General features: G+C 41.5%; 1 protein-coding gene across 7 annotated transcripts in view; it reads left to right on the top strand.

Annotated features, from left to right (window-relative positions):
- AGAP1 (ArfGAP with GTPase domain, ankyrin repeat and PH domain 1) overlaps positions 1-14,255 on the top strand; it is a 694,274-nt gene that overhangs the window by 262,438 nt on the left and 417,581 nt on the right. For all 7 annotated transcript variants that reach the window (XM_072640680.1, XM_072640679.1, XM_072640678.1 and 4 more), the window contains exon 2: positions 5,750-5,808. In XM_072640680.1, the coding sequence (XP_072496781.1) occupies positions 5,750-5,808 (59 nt within the window). The remainder of the gene's footprint in view (positions 1-5,749; positions 5,809-14,255) is intronic.

Here is a 14,255-nt window from a genome sequence, read left to right as displayed (position 1 = left end):
TTCCTAGGATGTATCATGATATCTTATCCCTGCTTTTCCTTTACTTCTTATATTCAGTTTCTTTGCTTTAGATTTTCTTTCTTTCATTATGAACTAACTTGACACATACCTGCACACACAAACCTTTTCACATTCCAACAAGACAGTAAAGGATGACTGGATATGATGTGAATTTCTAGTATGTACAGTTTTTTTTTAGTACAAATTGAATTTATAATGGTAGGTCCAACACTAGCCTGCTTGTCTTTGTCCCCTTCTGAACTCCCTTCCACTCTTGACTGTGCATTTTGGAAATGTTTTTTTGTCTCTTTATTCTTTTTAAATTTTTTTTCTGGCATCACCATCACTATCTCCCCACTCATCCCTCCCTCCTTTTCTCTGACACCTCCCCTCCCCGCCCCATGTCCCTTGTAAGAAGTATAGTCAAGGCATACTGTTAGATTTCATTTCATGTTATAATTATTTGATTTTAAATCAATTGTATTTCTTCTATTAGAATCTAATCTCCTTAAGGAAGTAGGCTGTATCTTACTTATTCTTCAACCCCTAGTACCTGCCTCTGAGACCTTTCCTCAATGGGCCTGAATATTCCTTGATTTGGACCCTCCCTGCAATGGTGCAGGTTGCCAACTTTCTATCTTTTCTTATATCCTCTGGAACTCTTGCCTAAGTCCTTACCTAAACTCTCCACAAGGGTCATCTGCCAATGGACCAGGGGCTTTCTTGCTCTCCAGACTTTATTTGGGTCTCAGTGCGCATGTAAACCATGCATTGTTTATCCCTTAACTTGGCAACAGACCTTGTCGTTGTGCTCACATGTGATGATTCCCTTTGGGCTACTTTCCATGCCTGAATCTTGGATGCTCGTTGTTACCTCTTTCCTCTACCCACCACACAGATCTTCTTTGCCAAGTGGAATTCTTCCAAGACTGTCTTGGAGCTGTGCATGGTGACTAGGAGAATATCCATGTTTGCAAAGTATTAGCCTTGAACTTAGAGGGCTGTTAATTGCTGCTGATAGAAGCAATTTCCTTCTTTTACTGCTCTCAGGTCCCTTCTATATTGCTTTCCAGATCTAACCCTATAATTTATACCACTTTCACTTCCAGAATTTCCGTCCTTTCTTTGCTCTAGACTTTTCCATCCTTTTAGACTCTTTGCTCTAGACTAATGGATAGATGTTTCCTCAAGTACGGACAATCCTTGTTTGTATATGCCATCAACTCATATCTCATAAGAGTGTTTTTCGCTGTATCTGAACAATGGTAAATTTGCTTTACAATAAATTCAATATAGTAGCACATTAATGTAGAGCGCTCCTTTCAGTCAACATTAGGAGTAGTCTTTAATCCCTCACAATGCAGAAAAGATGACTATAAGAACTTATGGCTGTTTCAATCCGATGAATGTCAAGTTTGATCTGGTCTTTAATTTGTGGCTTAAGGGGAAAGATTGAGAGAGGAAGCCATTACAATTGATCGAAGTACTGGGTTGAGAATCAGGAAAGCCTGGGTTCAAATCACACCACTGAAATTTAGCAGCTGGGTGATCTTGTGCAACTTATTAACATCTCTGAACTTGAGACAATTTTCTGACATTATAGCTTATGGATAGAGCATCAGCCCTGGAGTCAGAAGGACCTGAGTTCAAATTTGGTCTCTGATACTGACTGTATGACCCTGGATAAGTCATTTAACCCTGATTGCCTCCCTGCAAAAGTTAAAGAAAATAGCTTATGGTTGGTTGTAAAAGGGGAGAGAGGGTTACCAGGGTGGCTAGAATGACAGGGTTCAAGTTTTTATGAAAATTGTGGTTCACTAGTGTTTTATATACAGCATTGGGGGACTAAATTTCTTCAGCATGCCTCTGCATCTCTTTATTTTTCTTTTCCTCAACAAACATCCACCTGGGGACTGTCTGCTGGAAGCATCCCAGAACCTGCAGCCCCAAGCTGATGCCAACAGCAGACTCTGCTCAGGGTTGAATTACACATCCTTCCCCCACCCCCACACCTTTCTGGGCCTTGTTGGCAGCTCTGGCTTCCAGGCCAGCTCATTGTGAAGAGATATTCCCATAAAGGCAACTGGAGCTAGTTCAGAAGGCAGAGAACTTTCTTTACCCTCATAGATAGAATATTTGTATTGTTTTCATTTTTAAATTGCCTTATTACTTAGGGAAGTTCTGTGTGCTGGGTCTGTGTATATTGATAAATTTATCTAGATCTCTCTCTCTCTCTCTCTCTCTCTCTCTCTCTCTCTTTCTCTCTCTCTCTCTCCCCCTCCCCCTCTCTCTCTCTTTTCCCCCAATGATCTATAGGATTTGGCACAATTTCCACTGAATTTGTACCATATTCTTTGTGTCAGGCCACCCTGACCCTAGTATTTGGAATTCTAGATGCCTCTGCCTTGTATATCACCAACTTCTTTCATGCATCCTATGAAGTCCCCAAAGAATGGAGGCTGCCTGGACGTAGGGACAGTTTCATCGTTGTCTTTGCATCTGTACCTAAGGGCTTCTAAGGTGCCTTCCAGGTAGTCAGTACTTCATACAGTATGGAGAGGATGCTGTAGTGAGCAGTGGGCCAGGGCATGATGTGCTCCATCTAAGAACCAGGCAAATCTAATGATGTACCATAGTCATTTGTCTTCAGGAGGTCAGGAGCTAGAGCAGCAGAGATGAAAAAATAAATCACCACAAATTGCAGGACCTTGAGAACCTGGTCTGGTTGAGGTGGATGAAGTAGTAGGTTATTGAATCTTCTACGGGAAAGTGGGGCCTCCAAGAGATGCCTGCCAGTGTATCTTAGGCACCCTTAATTCTCCAGGCTCCTAGTCAAGTCTTTTGCCTTAGGCAATAGAGTTAGCTCGGTGAGACAGTGTATAGGAGTTAGACCTGGAGTCAGGAAGACCTCAGTTCAAACCCAGCATCAGACATAAAGCTATGCAACCCTGGGCAAGTCACTTAATCTTCATTTGCCTCAGTTTCCTCATCTGCAAAATAACAGCAGCACCTACCTGCCAGAGTTGTTGTGAAGATAAAATGAAGTGATGTTTGTGTAGTCCTTTGCAAACAATTTGCAAACAATTTGGTGTACAAATGCCTGATATTATTAATAAATGCGATGTGTAATGTAATTTGCAAGATGAGAGGGTTTCTTGAGCAGTGGTTCCTAATCATGACTGGCCATGAGCATACTAGGAGGGTCACCATCATCATCCAGAAAGCTGCCAAGTCTGCACAAAGCTATGATGTCATTGGCAGAGGGGCACAGTGACTCTGGTGCTGACCCTGGTGCTGAGTCTGTCAGAACATCATTAATTGTTTCTGTACAAATGGAGTATTTGGACATATTGAGAGCCATGGGAATTGAGCACATATGCCATTTCCTAGAATGAGGTTTATCTTCTTATATCCCTAAGCTGACTCTGAAAATAATAATCCCTGGTATTGGACCAAGGCTTTTTTATTTAAAACATCAAAATCAAATGATTCAAGTCTTTATATTTTTTAAAAGGCATTTGCTTTTTGTTATGAGATAGATATTGGCTGACAACATTATCTGCCACTCTGGCTCCTAATCAAGTGATGAGACATGTTTCTATGCATCATGGACTTTAATATTTTGCTCTGGGTGAGTCCTCTCTTTGTCAGTGAACATCTCAACACCTTGAGCAAGTGATTGGCTCAGTGGATGGAGTGCTTGGCACCTGGCATCAGGAATACCTGGGTTCAGATCTGACCTCAGACATTAGCTGTGTAACCCTGGGCAAGACATTTCAACCCTGTTTGCCTCAGTTTCCACATCTGCAAATGAGCTGGAGAAGAAAATGGCAATACTTCAGTATCTTTGCCAAGAATGAAGTCATGAAGAGTCAGATGTGACTGAAACAAGGCAATATCAACAATCTCAAAGCCTTAACCACTCCCTTCTCCCACGCCCTTCTTTGGTAGGTCCTTTTCATGGACTGTTGTGGTTAAAAAGTTCAGGGTCCTGAGGCCAGATCTAGTGGTTTATCATTGCTATTGTCATCCTCCTCCTCCTCCTCCTCCTCCGCGTTTATTTAGTGCTTTAAAGGTTATAAAAAGCTGTATTCCTCACCACAGAGGCCTATTGGGAGACTCTGATCATGGAATATCTGTGAGGGGCTAAGCAAATTTTAAGACTCGCATTTTGTGGAGCACTTTAAGGCTCCTGGAGAGCTTTAAAGTTTTATCCTATTGGGTCCTCACAGTGACCCTGGGAAGTTGGTACCATTATTGTCCCCATTTTACAGGTGAGGAAATGGAGAGTGAGATGGGTTAAATGAATTGCCCAGGGTCACACAGCTTATGTCTATGCCTGGATCTGCCCTTGGAGCTTCCTGATTCCAAGCTCAGTGATCAATGTATTGCACCACCAAAGTCTCCTGTGGATGCCAGTGGTTAGGAATGTGAGTGATATTCATTTTCCCAATCTCACTTGAAGAGGTTGTTGCCATCTGACTGTGGGTAGTCTCCGTTCTTTGAATTCCTCAATGTAAACACACTTGATTGGGTCCTTTTATGGACTCGATTAAGGAGTTCTGAATGTGTGTCCAGCTGACAGGGGCCGTGTGTGTTTTAATTCCCGTTTTGAATCCATAGTGATGGAGATTGTTTGCTCTGGCATTTTCCCAGTCGTGAGCAACATCCGCCTAAGGAACCATCTGTTTTTTAAGCAAGCTGTCATTGACCCACAGTTATTTATTTGTTAAATGTTGCCAAGCCCTGTACTTGGTGTTTGCTTCAAAATACTGAACATTGATTAAGCGTCTACTGTGTGCCAGGCATTGTGCTGAGTGCTGGTGTTGTGAACACAATGGCAGAAACAACACATTTCCTACCCTCAGTTTGCCTTCTGTCAGGGTTATCACATGCACATTGAACTTGATCGTAGGGACTAGACCTGTGATTTCATTGGAATCAGGAATGGGGGGGGGACCCCTTGACCAATACCATTTCCTCAGCATATCATAATTCTCAGAGGGTTGACTAGAGCCATTCCCAGAGTCATACAGCCAGTACATATCAGAGACCAGACTTCTACCCAGGTCTTCCTAACTCCCAGTTGGCTCTCTGTCCACTATACCACACTACCTCTAGTCTGAATTTGTACAAAATAAGTATATGGTGCAGGGGAGGCACTAACACATCTAACTACCAGATAGACGTTAAAACCAAAGTCCATTCTATTATTATAGAAGAAATAGCAACATGGGCAAAAATCAGAGACCCTTAAGTACTGATGGTGTAAAAGTAATCCTTAAGTTTCTCACTGACCTACTCCTTCATGTTAGAATTTGGGTTCGAGTACGCAGAGAATTCTACACAGCTGGTTTCAGCATCGTTTGAGGTGTGTTTTGGGGATGAGGATGTCATATTTCAAACACAACATGGGTTGTATTCAGCCCCTCAGAGACTCATCACACACATATGTAAAGCAGTTAGGGATACTTGCTCTCAGTGCAAAGCTGGATAAGCCCTTTAGTGTGGAACCCACCAGCCTGGTACCATTGGAGAGCTCATCCTACACTGGCCAGCTCAGAACAAAACATGTACAGTCTAGTGATGACAGTAGTTGCGTTCTGCTTTTTGGTTTTCATTTCCTCTCTCTTCTTCAGCAAACATTTGTCTAGTGGGAGGGGTAGTCATTGTCTGAAGATAGTCTGGGACTTGTAAGTGAATCCTGGCATTCTGACATCTGTCTTTCCCTCCCTTCACTGTTTTACAGATGCATTTGTGAATAGCCAAGAATGGACATTGAGTCGATCTGTGCCAGAGCTGAAAGTGGTGAGTAATTCATTTTGATGTTTCTTCTGGTGTCTGTGTATTTGGCCCATTCTTTTCTCTTCTGATCCCATGGGATGGGCATCTGCTTAGGCAGAGGAGTAGTGCCTTCATGAAGCAATCCAGAAGCAATCCGGAAGGTCTGCTTGGAGGAGGGAGCAAGCCCAGAGTGGAGGAGCTGATACTCCTCCCAGAAGGGACCTAGCCAAGGCTGCCTCCAGGCTGCTCTCTGGTGGGGGCTGTCACTCTATGATGTATTTCTGGGAAAAGTCTTGGCCATGGGCCTCTTTGTCTTGTTTCCAGGATCTCTATCCTTGTTACTGCCTCTTGATGGCCAAGAGTCTCCCATGGACCCTAGCAGAGAATTTCTTGCCTTCTTGTACATTCCAGGAACAGGGACCAGAAAGCCTCCATGGTGTATGGATTGAACATTGGCTCTGGAATCAGAAATTCTAGATTTAAATCCCAAATTTGCCACTTAATACTTGTGGGACTTTGTACAAATTACCTAATATCCTTGGACCTCAATTTCCTTATCAAGATGACCTTAGATCTCTACCAAGTCTAACTCTGGGGTCTGAGATCTATAAAATCCGACAGTTGGACTTCACTGGATGACCTCTAAGGTCCTTTTCAGCTACAAATCTATGATCCTAAATTACTGACCCTCTCGGGTCCCTAGTTTCTTTGTCTTGATGACCTCTAACATTCCTTGTAGGTCCAGATAGATAGTCCTAAGTCACTTCACCCACCTGGGCCTCAGTTTTCTCCTCCAGATGAACCATCTAGCTTTGAAGCCAGGGTCCTGTTTCTCAGTGATTGAACCTCAGTGAGGTTCCTTTCCAGCATAGCTTAGAGGCCCTTCTATAGGATTCAGTTCCTGATTTCCTCTTCTCTCTCTTGTTGTAAAGACTTGATATTGACTTTATGTATAGTCTGGATTCACCTGTTGTTGACCCTTTGACTATAATGTAAGCTCTTTGAGGGTAGGAGCAATTTACTCTTGGGGTTTTATTCCCCTAGCACCTGGTAGGAATTTCAAAGGCATTTTTTGAATCTTGAGTGGAGGTGACCAGAGTAAAGAGGGATGAAAGTGGGAGGGACCGACATCACCCACCAAGTCAGACTCCCTTGTATTTCTAAGAAGATTTATTGCTAATATTTTCGTAATTGTGTGGGGGAGAATGAGGTGCCTTCATTTACATATATTATTATTGCTTCACATAATAAAATGCGAAAATGACTGGACACAATCAATCAGCAAACATTTATTATGTACCTGCTGTTTGATAAACATGGGGATATGGAAGTACAACTGAGACTGGCCATGGCAGATTTTTCCCTTTTTCTTTTTAAAAATTGTTACTGGTGTGTTTTTTTTTAAGCTATCATCTTTTTCTCTTCCTGCTCTCTGTCCAGAGAACCGATTCTTATAACAAGAAAGAAATTAGCATTTAATTTTTAAGGCATGCTGTAAATATATTTTATGGCTCACAAATAGAACTGATTGGTGAGTGGTAAAAACAAGCTGATGGGTAAATGACCATTTCTCAGAAAAGGCCCATTTCAAGATTCCTCTTCTTGCCTTGAAGCTACTTTCAGTAATCTAAACAAAAGCTTTCTCTTGGTCTGGACTTCCACACACAAGCCACTTTGGGTTCGTTGGCAAAGAATAGGGAGAGAGAACTGGCTTGAAGAAGTTGATGACTTTGGGACCATGGAGAGAGAGGGGTGGTTAGAGAGTGCACATGGAAAGCGATCAAGTGATCGAAGGGTTCAAAGCACTTCAACTGGCTTGAAGAAGATGATGACTTTGGGACCATGGAGGGAGAGGGATGATTAGAGAGTGCACATGGAAAGTGATCAAGTGATCAAAGGGTTCAAGGCACAAAATACAATATCACTTGATAGTTTTGGAGAAAGTAGGTTAGTGGTTCAGTTGTACTTTGAGGAATCAGGTGTTTTTGGATTTGGAATTGGAAGACATGAGTTTGAACCTCAGTTCTATCCTGTACATATCTGTAGCCCTTAGGTAAGCTACTTCTGCCATGTGGGCATCAGTTTCCTGATCTATAAAATGAAAAGTCTGACCTATGAGCACGATTGTAGCTTTAGATTCAAGACCCTATGAATAGATAAGCCCTCCAGTTCTATAAAACGTACTTCCCTGGGACTCTGTTTCTTCATTTGTCATATGAAGGAGTAAGATTAGATGACTTCTGAGGTCTTTTCTCACTCAAGTATCCCTGTCCTCTGTGAGGCTAGTTTCCTCATATGGAAAGTGAGGGCTTTAGCTGACCTGCCCTCTGAGGTCCCTTCCCCCTCCAGGTCTCCGATCCTTCTATTAGGAGAAGGAGTGAATTTGCCCATGGTTGCAGATATTTAGTTGGAGACCCAGAAGGAGAGCTCCAGCTGCCTGCTCCTCAGTGTAATATGCTTTCTACCATTACCTTCTGACCCTGAATATAGTAAAAACATTCATTATCACACTGGGAGCAAAGTAATGAAAATTCTATTCACTGGCATTTGATCCAGTTTCAGTATGTGAGGATGGGGTGGCTGTATCTCCCAGTCAGCTCCATTCCCTGAGAAGTTGGGTTTGCTTTTATAGGCCCAACAGTCTCTGATAAAAAGAAAAGAACCATGGAAATTCTTTTATTCAATAAACATTTACAGAATACCTTCCTTGGGAGGAGCTCTTTTCAGCCATGAGTCTGTACAAAGGTGAACAAGACACTTCACTCCCTCTCGGTAAACATGGCTTCTTTTCCCTCCGTGACCTTATGAGAAGAAGACGGCCCCTCCTCCCTTGGTCCTGCAGAACTTTTATGTACCAACGAGGGTCAAAGTCATCATTTCTTATGTTGAAATGAGCAGCCGCTTGGATAAGAAAAGGTTTTATTGGGGAGAAGGGTCTATAAAAATATGTCCAACTCTAAGTAATTCAGGTATAGGGAATAGTTCTTAGTGGTCTGCTCTTCCATGTGAAGGGGCCCCTCCTAAATAAATCTGGGCACAACAAAGCATTGGAGCCGCCTGGATTCTTTCTCAGTTTTCTGCTTGGCTGCCCCATCAGGCTGTCTCAGCTTCTTCCTCTGTATAATTATGCCTTCAGGGTCTCCCTGTCTGGGAGGGGAGAGGCAGCCTCTGAGCTGAGTGACATGGCCAAGAGGGTTCCCCTGACGATCCCCTCTCTAATGAGGGCAGAGTTGCAGGCTTTGAACAGGCCTGGGTCCATCTGGGCCCACACTTCCTTGTTGAATAAATCTATGCAAGAAAACCACAAGGGAACTGGATATCTAAGAGGCTGAGATGTCAAAAAAGATTGTGAAAAAGGTTTCGTGTCATTTATGTAAATAAATGACCATTTTTTTTTTCAGGAAAGGAACTGAGGTTTTTATGAATGTCTTTTGATCTTATGTTTTTATATTGCTAATTTCCAAATACATCTCTCCTGTCCCCACAGAACTATCCCTTGTAGCAAAGAATAAAAATTAAAGGAGGGGGGTGGATTCAGCAAATCCAACTGCTACAATGATCAAGGCTGACAGTCTATCCAGTGTTCTGGTGCTATGGGCCCCCATCTCTGCAAAGGAGGGAGGGAAGTACAGGCCATTTCACTAAGTAAACAAACAAATGCACACACATATGTATATAATTAAATAAAACATTAATATTATAATACGTATTTGCCTTGCTTTAAATATTCTGTATTATAAACTATGATGGGAGTAGTTAACAACTCTGTTGACATGGTGCTTGGATTTACAGTGTAAGAAAGTCCAGAGTGGACCAGAGGACTGTCACATGCAGTGGTTTGCCCTTTGCTTGTTGTTTACGGGATAGTGCCTGAAACCTGCTGGATACTGTGGTGGTGGTAAATTGTTTCAGTTACGTTTCAGTCTTCATGATCTCATTTGGGGTTTTCTTGGCAAAGAAACTGGAGTGGTTTGCCATTTTTCCTTCTCCAACTCATTTTACAGATGGGGAAGGTGAGGCAAGCACTGACTTTTCTAGGGTCACATGGCTAGTAAGTGTCTCAAGCTGGATTTGAACTCAGGTCTTTCTGACTCTAGGGCAGACTATACACCGTGCCACCTAGCTGCCCTGTTGGGTGTACATCATCTTAGCTGTGGCAGCTTAGTCTTTCCAGTACAGGTGTTGCTACTGGCTTTACTTCTGCAACAGTGACATGGATTTGTTCATGTAGGAGGAGCTGAAAGGGCCTTGCACTCATGGTGCCATTTTCCTTCCTTCCTTCCATTCTATCGGAAAAAAGAGAGAAAACTGAAATGTGTAAGAAGTGGTGTATTGGAAAAAACAGTGGGTTTTAGAGTCAGAGGAACGAAGAGAATCATTAGATTCTGTGGCCAAACTGTGGCCAGCCTCTTGCCCATGATCCTCATGTAGGAGGTCTTTCTACTACAATCATCATTTTGCCCTCTGCTCCTCTTCCCTCCATATCCTCTACACCTTAGAGGACTGTCCTGGGGCCTTTAATCCTCTAGTTTTGGAACTCTTGCCTTGGGTGAGGCCTAAGCTTGTCTACACTATTGAATTCCCTTGGCCTCCTCTGTGTGTCTAGTCCCACCCAGTCACACATCACATTCTACCAGGGCCTTCTTGTTGCCCTCCGTGGAGTCACCTTAACTCCCTCCAGAGTGTCCCTCCCCCTTCTACCTCATTCTTTGGGAAAGATTCAGGCTGCCCATGTTTCTGAGAAGGATCTGCCAATCACCCCTGTGGATCTCCCCTAACCAGTTCTTGGACTTCCCACACCCAGATGGCCCCATGGTTTTCACTTCTCCGTAAGTGTATCCTCTTGTTGGAAAATCCACTCCCTGCAGGCAAGGACTTGTCCCCCTTTTGTAGTTATACCTCCTGTGCTTTTCACAGTTCTTACTGTCTTATGTAATAACTAAATAGTAATTGTTTCTCTTTTACCCAGGAACCCTGAGGGTGTTCCCTTCACAGTTTGACTTTTTTTTATTAAAGGGGCCATCCCTTGAGTAACTTAAAGAAGCCTATTCATTGAATGGGTGTATCTCACTCCAAGTGAGAATGTAATAAGACCTTAGCCTGAAAGGGCTAGAGTCTCCCTTTGCATCCTTGGACCATCTCCAGTTGTCCTGATGCATATCAAGCCAGTGGACCCAGATGGCTCAGGAGAAGAAAGTGAGGCTGCCCTAGCACAGTCCTCCCTCACTCAAGTCAAAGTCAACTGAAAGTCATGTCATCATCTTGATGTCATAGTCCTCTTTGAGAGTGAAGGACAAATGCATAACCGTCTTATAAATACCTTTTCCATTCATTCATTCATGCAATTCTTAGGGGAAAGCTCCAAATCTCTGAGCAGCATTTTTCAGAGATCCATTGTTGCTAATGAACAAAACCATAGACTTAGAAGAGACCTTCACAGTGATCTCGTTCAGCCTCATTTTTTTGGTCTCTGCTTATCTCAACCCTCCCTCCCCTTCAGTCTTCCTCCTCCATCCCCATCTCCATGCATCTTTTCCTCTCCTGAACCCCTGAAGCTTGGGGCATCCTTCCTTTGTTTGGCCCTGAATGCCATGAAGTTTGGACTTGTTGCTCACCCTGTTCCAATCCTTCATGTTGGGCCTCCCAAACCTCTGTTTGATCTTTCAAATGCTCAGTTGATGCCAAATGCCTAGAAGGAAGGGCTTATCTTTTATGGGGCAAAACTTCCCTCTGAACTTTTGGGAATCTGTCACTTTGGAGAGTCAGGGTTTCCAGATTGCTTTAGGGTTAACGGTTTAAAGACTAAAATTTAGGGATGGGGTAAGGATTAAGCTTTTTTAAAAGAAATTTTTTCTTACATGTCAGATGTATTTCATAGATTTCAAGCTGGAAAGGATGTTGGATGGTGTCTAATCTCATATTCTTGGGTTTTATTTTGTTGTAATATAATTTTTTAATTAAAATTTTTAATTTTTGAACTCATCTTTCCAAGTTCATTTAACCTTAGACACTTACTAGTTGCATGACCCTGGTCAAGTCACTTCACCCTGTTTGTCTCAGCTTTATCATCTATAAAATGAACTAGAGAAGGAAATGGCAAACCCCTCCAGTATCTTTGCCAAGAAAACCTCAAATGAGGTCACCAAGAGTTGGACACGACTGAACAACAATGAAATTTTTTTTATTTTGAAGTTAATACAAAAAAGAGCATTTCCTGGATACAAAGGACAACATGTAGAGTTGCATATCAAATCGTGAATCTCTATACTATACCACTTGTTTTGTTTCAAGTAAACAATAAGGAATCTTCCTCTCTATACTTCTTTCTAAATTTTCTTCTTTTCCCTTTTGGATCCATTAATTTTTTTCAATACTCTTTTTTAAAAAATACTTTTGGAGATGGGTGCGGTGGTCATCATTATTGTCAGTCCTCCTCTTTTCCTTCAAACTTATCCCTATAATTTAAAAGAGGGGTAAAAACCCTTATGGCAAATAAGCACAATCCAACAAAATGAATTTCCACACTGCCTGTGTCCAATAACACGTTTCTTTCTGCACCTTGTATCTGTCCCCTTTTTATCAGAAATTAGGTACTATTTTTCATCATCAGTCCTCTGGAGACAGGATTGGGTTTTGCTTTGTTTGGAGTGCTAAGGTGTGAACCTTTATTTTTTTCCTTTACAATGTTATTTTATAGATTGTCCTCCTGATTCTGTTTGCTTCAGTCTACATCAGCTCATACAAGTCTTCTCAGGTTTCTCTGAAACTTTCTCTCTGAACAGTTCTTAAGGGGCAATAGCATTCCTTTATACTTATATGCTACACTTTATTCAACCATTCTCCAATGGATAGGCACCCTTTTTATTTCCAGTTCTTTTCTTTTTCCTTCTAATCCCCCTTCATTATCTACCTTCTGAAGCTGAAGTTTGTTTTGCTTCCAACTCTTCTTTCCTACTATTATCCTCCTTCGTAATCACGTGTTCCTTTCCCTGCTCCTGTTCCTCTTGACTTTGGTATATTCCAACAACCAAAGTATGCATGTGTGCGTGTGCGTGTGCATGTGTGCGTGCGTGCATGCGTGTGTGTGTGTGTGTGTGTGTGTGTACTTTTCAACCTTCCTTTAACTGACTCACAAAGAGTAACACTCATTTCACGTCTGTCTCCCCACCTCTTTCTCTATGTTTCTGTATTCTTAAGCATGTCGGTTTTGAAAAATGGAAAGTCCTTCCCTCTTTTCTACACAAGTGTGTGGCTGCTAACTTTCTCCATCTCTTCTTCAAACCCTCAGAATAAAACCAGTCCATCCCCAGATCCTCTGTTTTTCTTATTTAGTTCTATCAGTATCTTTTGACATCATCAAGGGTTTGAAGGGAAAATCGCATCTTGTTCCCCCATGAGAAGTTTGTATTGTCCCTTCTGATTGCTACAATTAATTTTACTTTTCTAGATATTTTGTGCATCTTGTGTTCGCATTTCAAAGTTTATTCTCAGCTCTGAAATGTTTGAAAGCCCTCTATTCCTGAAGATCCATTTCCAGTCTTTAGAATATATTCAGTGTTGTAGGGTAAGATATTCTTGGTTGTAAGCCTGTATCTTTTGCCTTTAAAACATTGCATTCCAAGATCACCTCTAGTTTAGAGTATCTGTTTTCATGTGATCCTCCTGACTGTGGATGCTTAGAACTTAGATAGTCCTTTCTGACTCCTTGCTACACACACACACACACACACACACACACACACACACACACACACACACACACACACACACACACACACTCACACTCACACACTTGATGTAGGATCTCTGGACCTTTGCTATGACATTCTTGGAATTTCTCCTTTTGGAGTTTAAGAAGTAATCAGTGGATTATTTAAATCTTTTTTTTACCCTTGATTCTATTAGATTTTAACAGTTTTAATTTATTACATTGCTTGAAATATAATGTCTAGGCTTTTTTTTTTTTGGTTGTGATTTTAAGAGAGTCCATTTATTCTGAAATTATCTTGACCTGTCTTCTGGGTCATTTGCTTTTAGTGGCATTTATCTTACATGTTCTTCTATGTTTTCAATCTTTTAATTTTGTCCTAATTTTTTCTGTTGTCTCCTGAAGTCATCGACCGGTTTGGTCTGTTCTAGTTTTCCTGGAGTTAATTGCTTGGGTAGAGTTTACTATTTTCTTTCCTAAGACATTTGTTTTTCTTTCAAATCTTCAATATTTTTATTTCTTTTCTATCTTTCACTTTATTTCTCTTTAGTATTCATGTAATAATTACTAAAATGCTTAGCACAGTACCTGGCACATAGTGCTACATAAATATCCATTATTATTTATTAATATTTTATCATTATTAGTTCTTACAGAAAATCCTATTATTTTTCTCTTTTGCCTTTGATTGCAGTTGTTAGGTAGACTTATTTTCTTCTTATAGGTTCAGTTTTGGGGTATTTCCAGATGTTTAGCAATTTTT

This window comes from Notamacropus eugenii, chromosome 2 (genome assembly GCF_028372415.1).
Source record: "Notamacropus eugenii isolate mMacEug1 chromosome 2, mMacEug1.pri_v2, whole genome shotgun sequence".
NCBI lineage: Eukaryota > Metazoa > Chordata > Mammalia > Diprotodontia > Macropodidae > Notamacropus > Notamacropus eugenii.
This window is presented reverse-complemented; position numbering and strand designations above follow the sequence as displayed.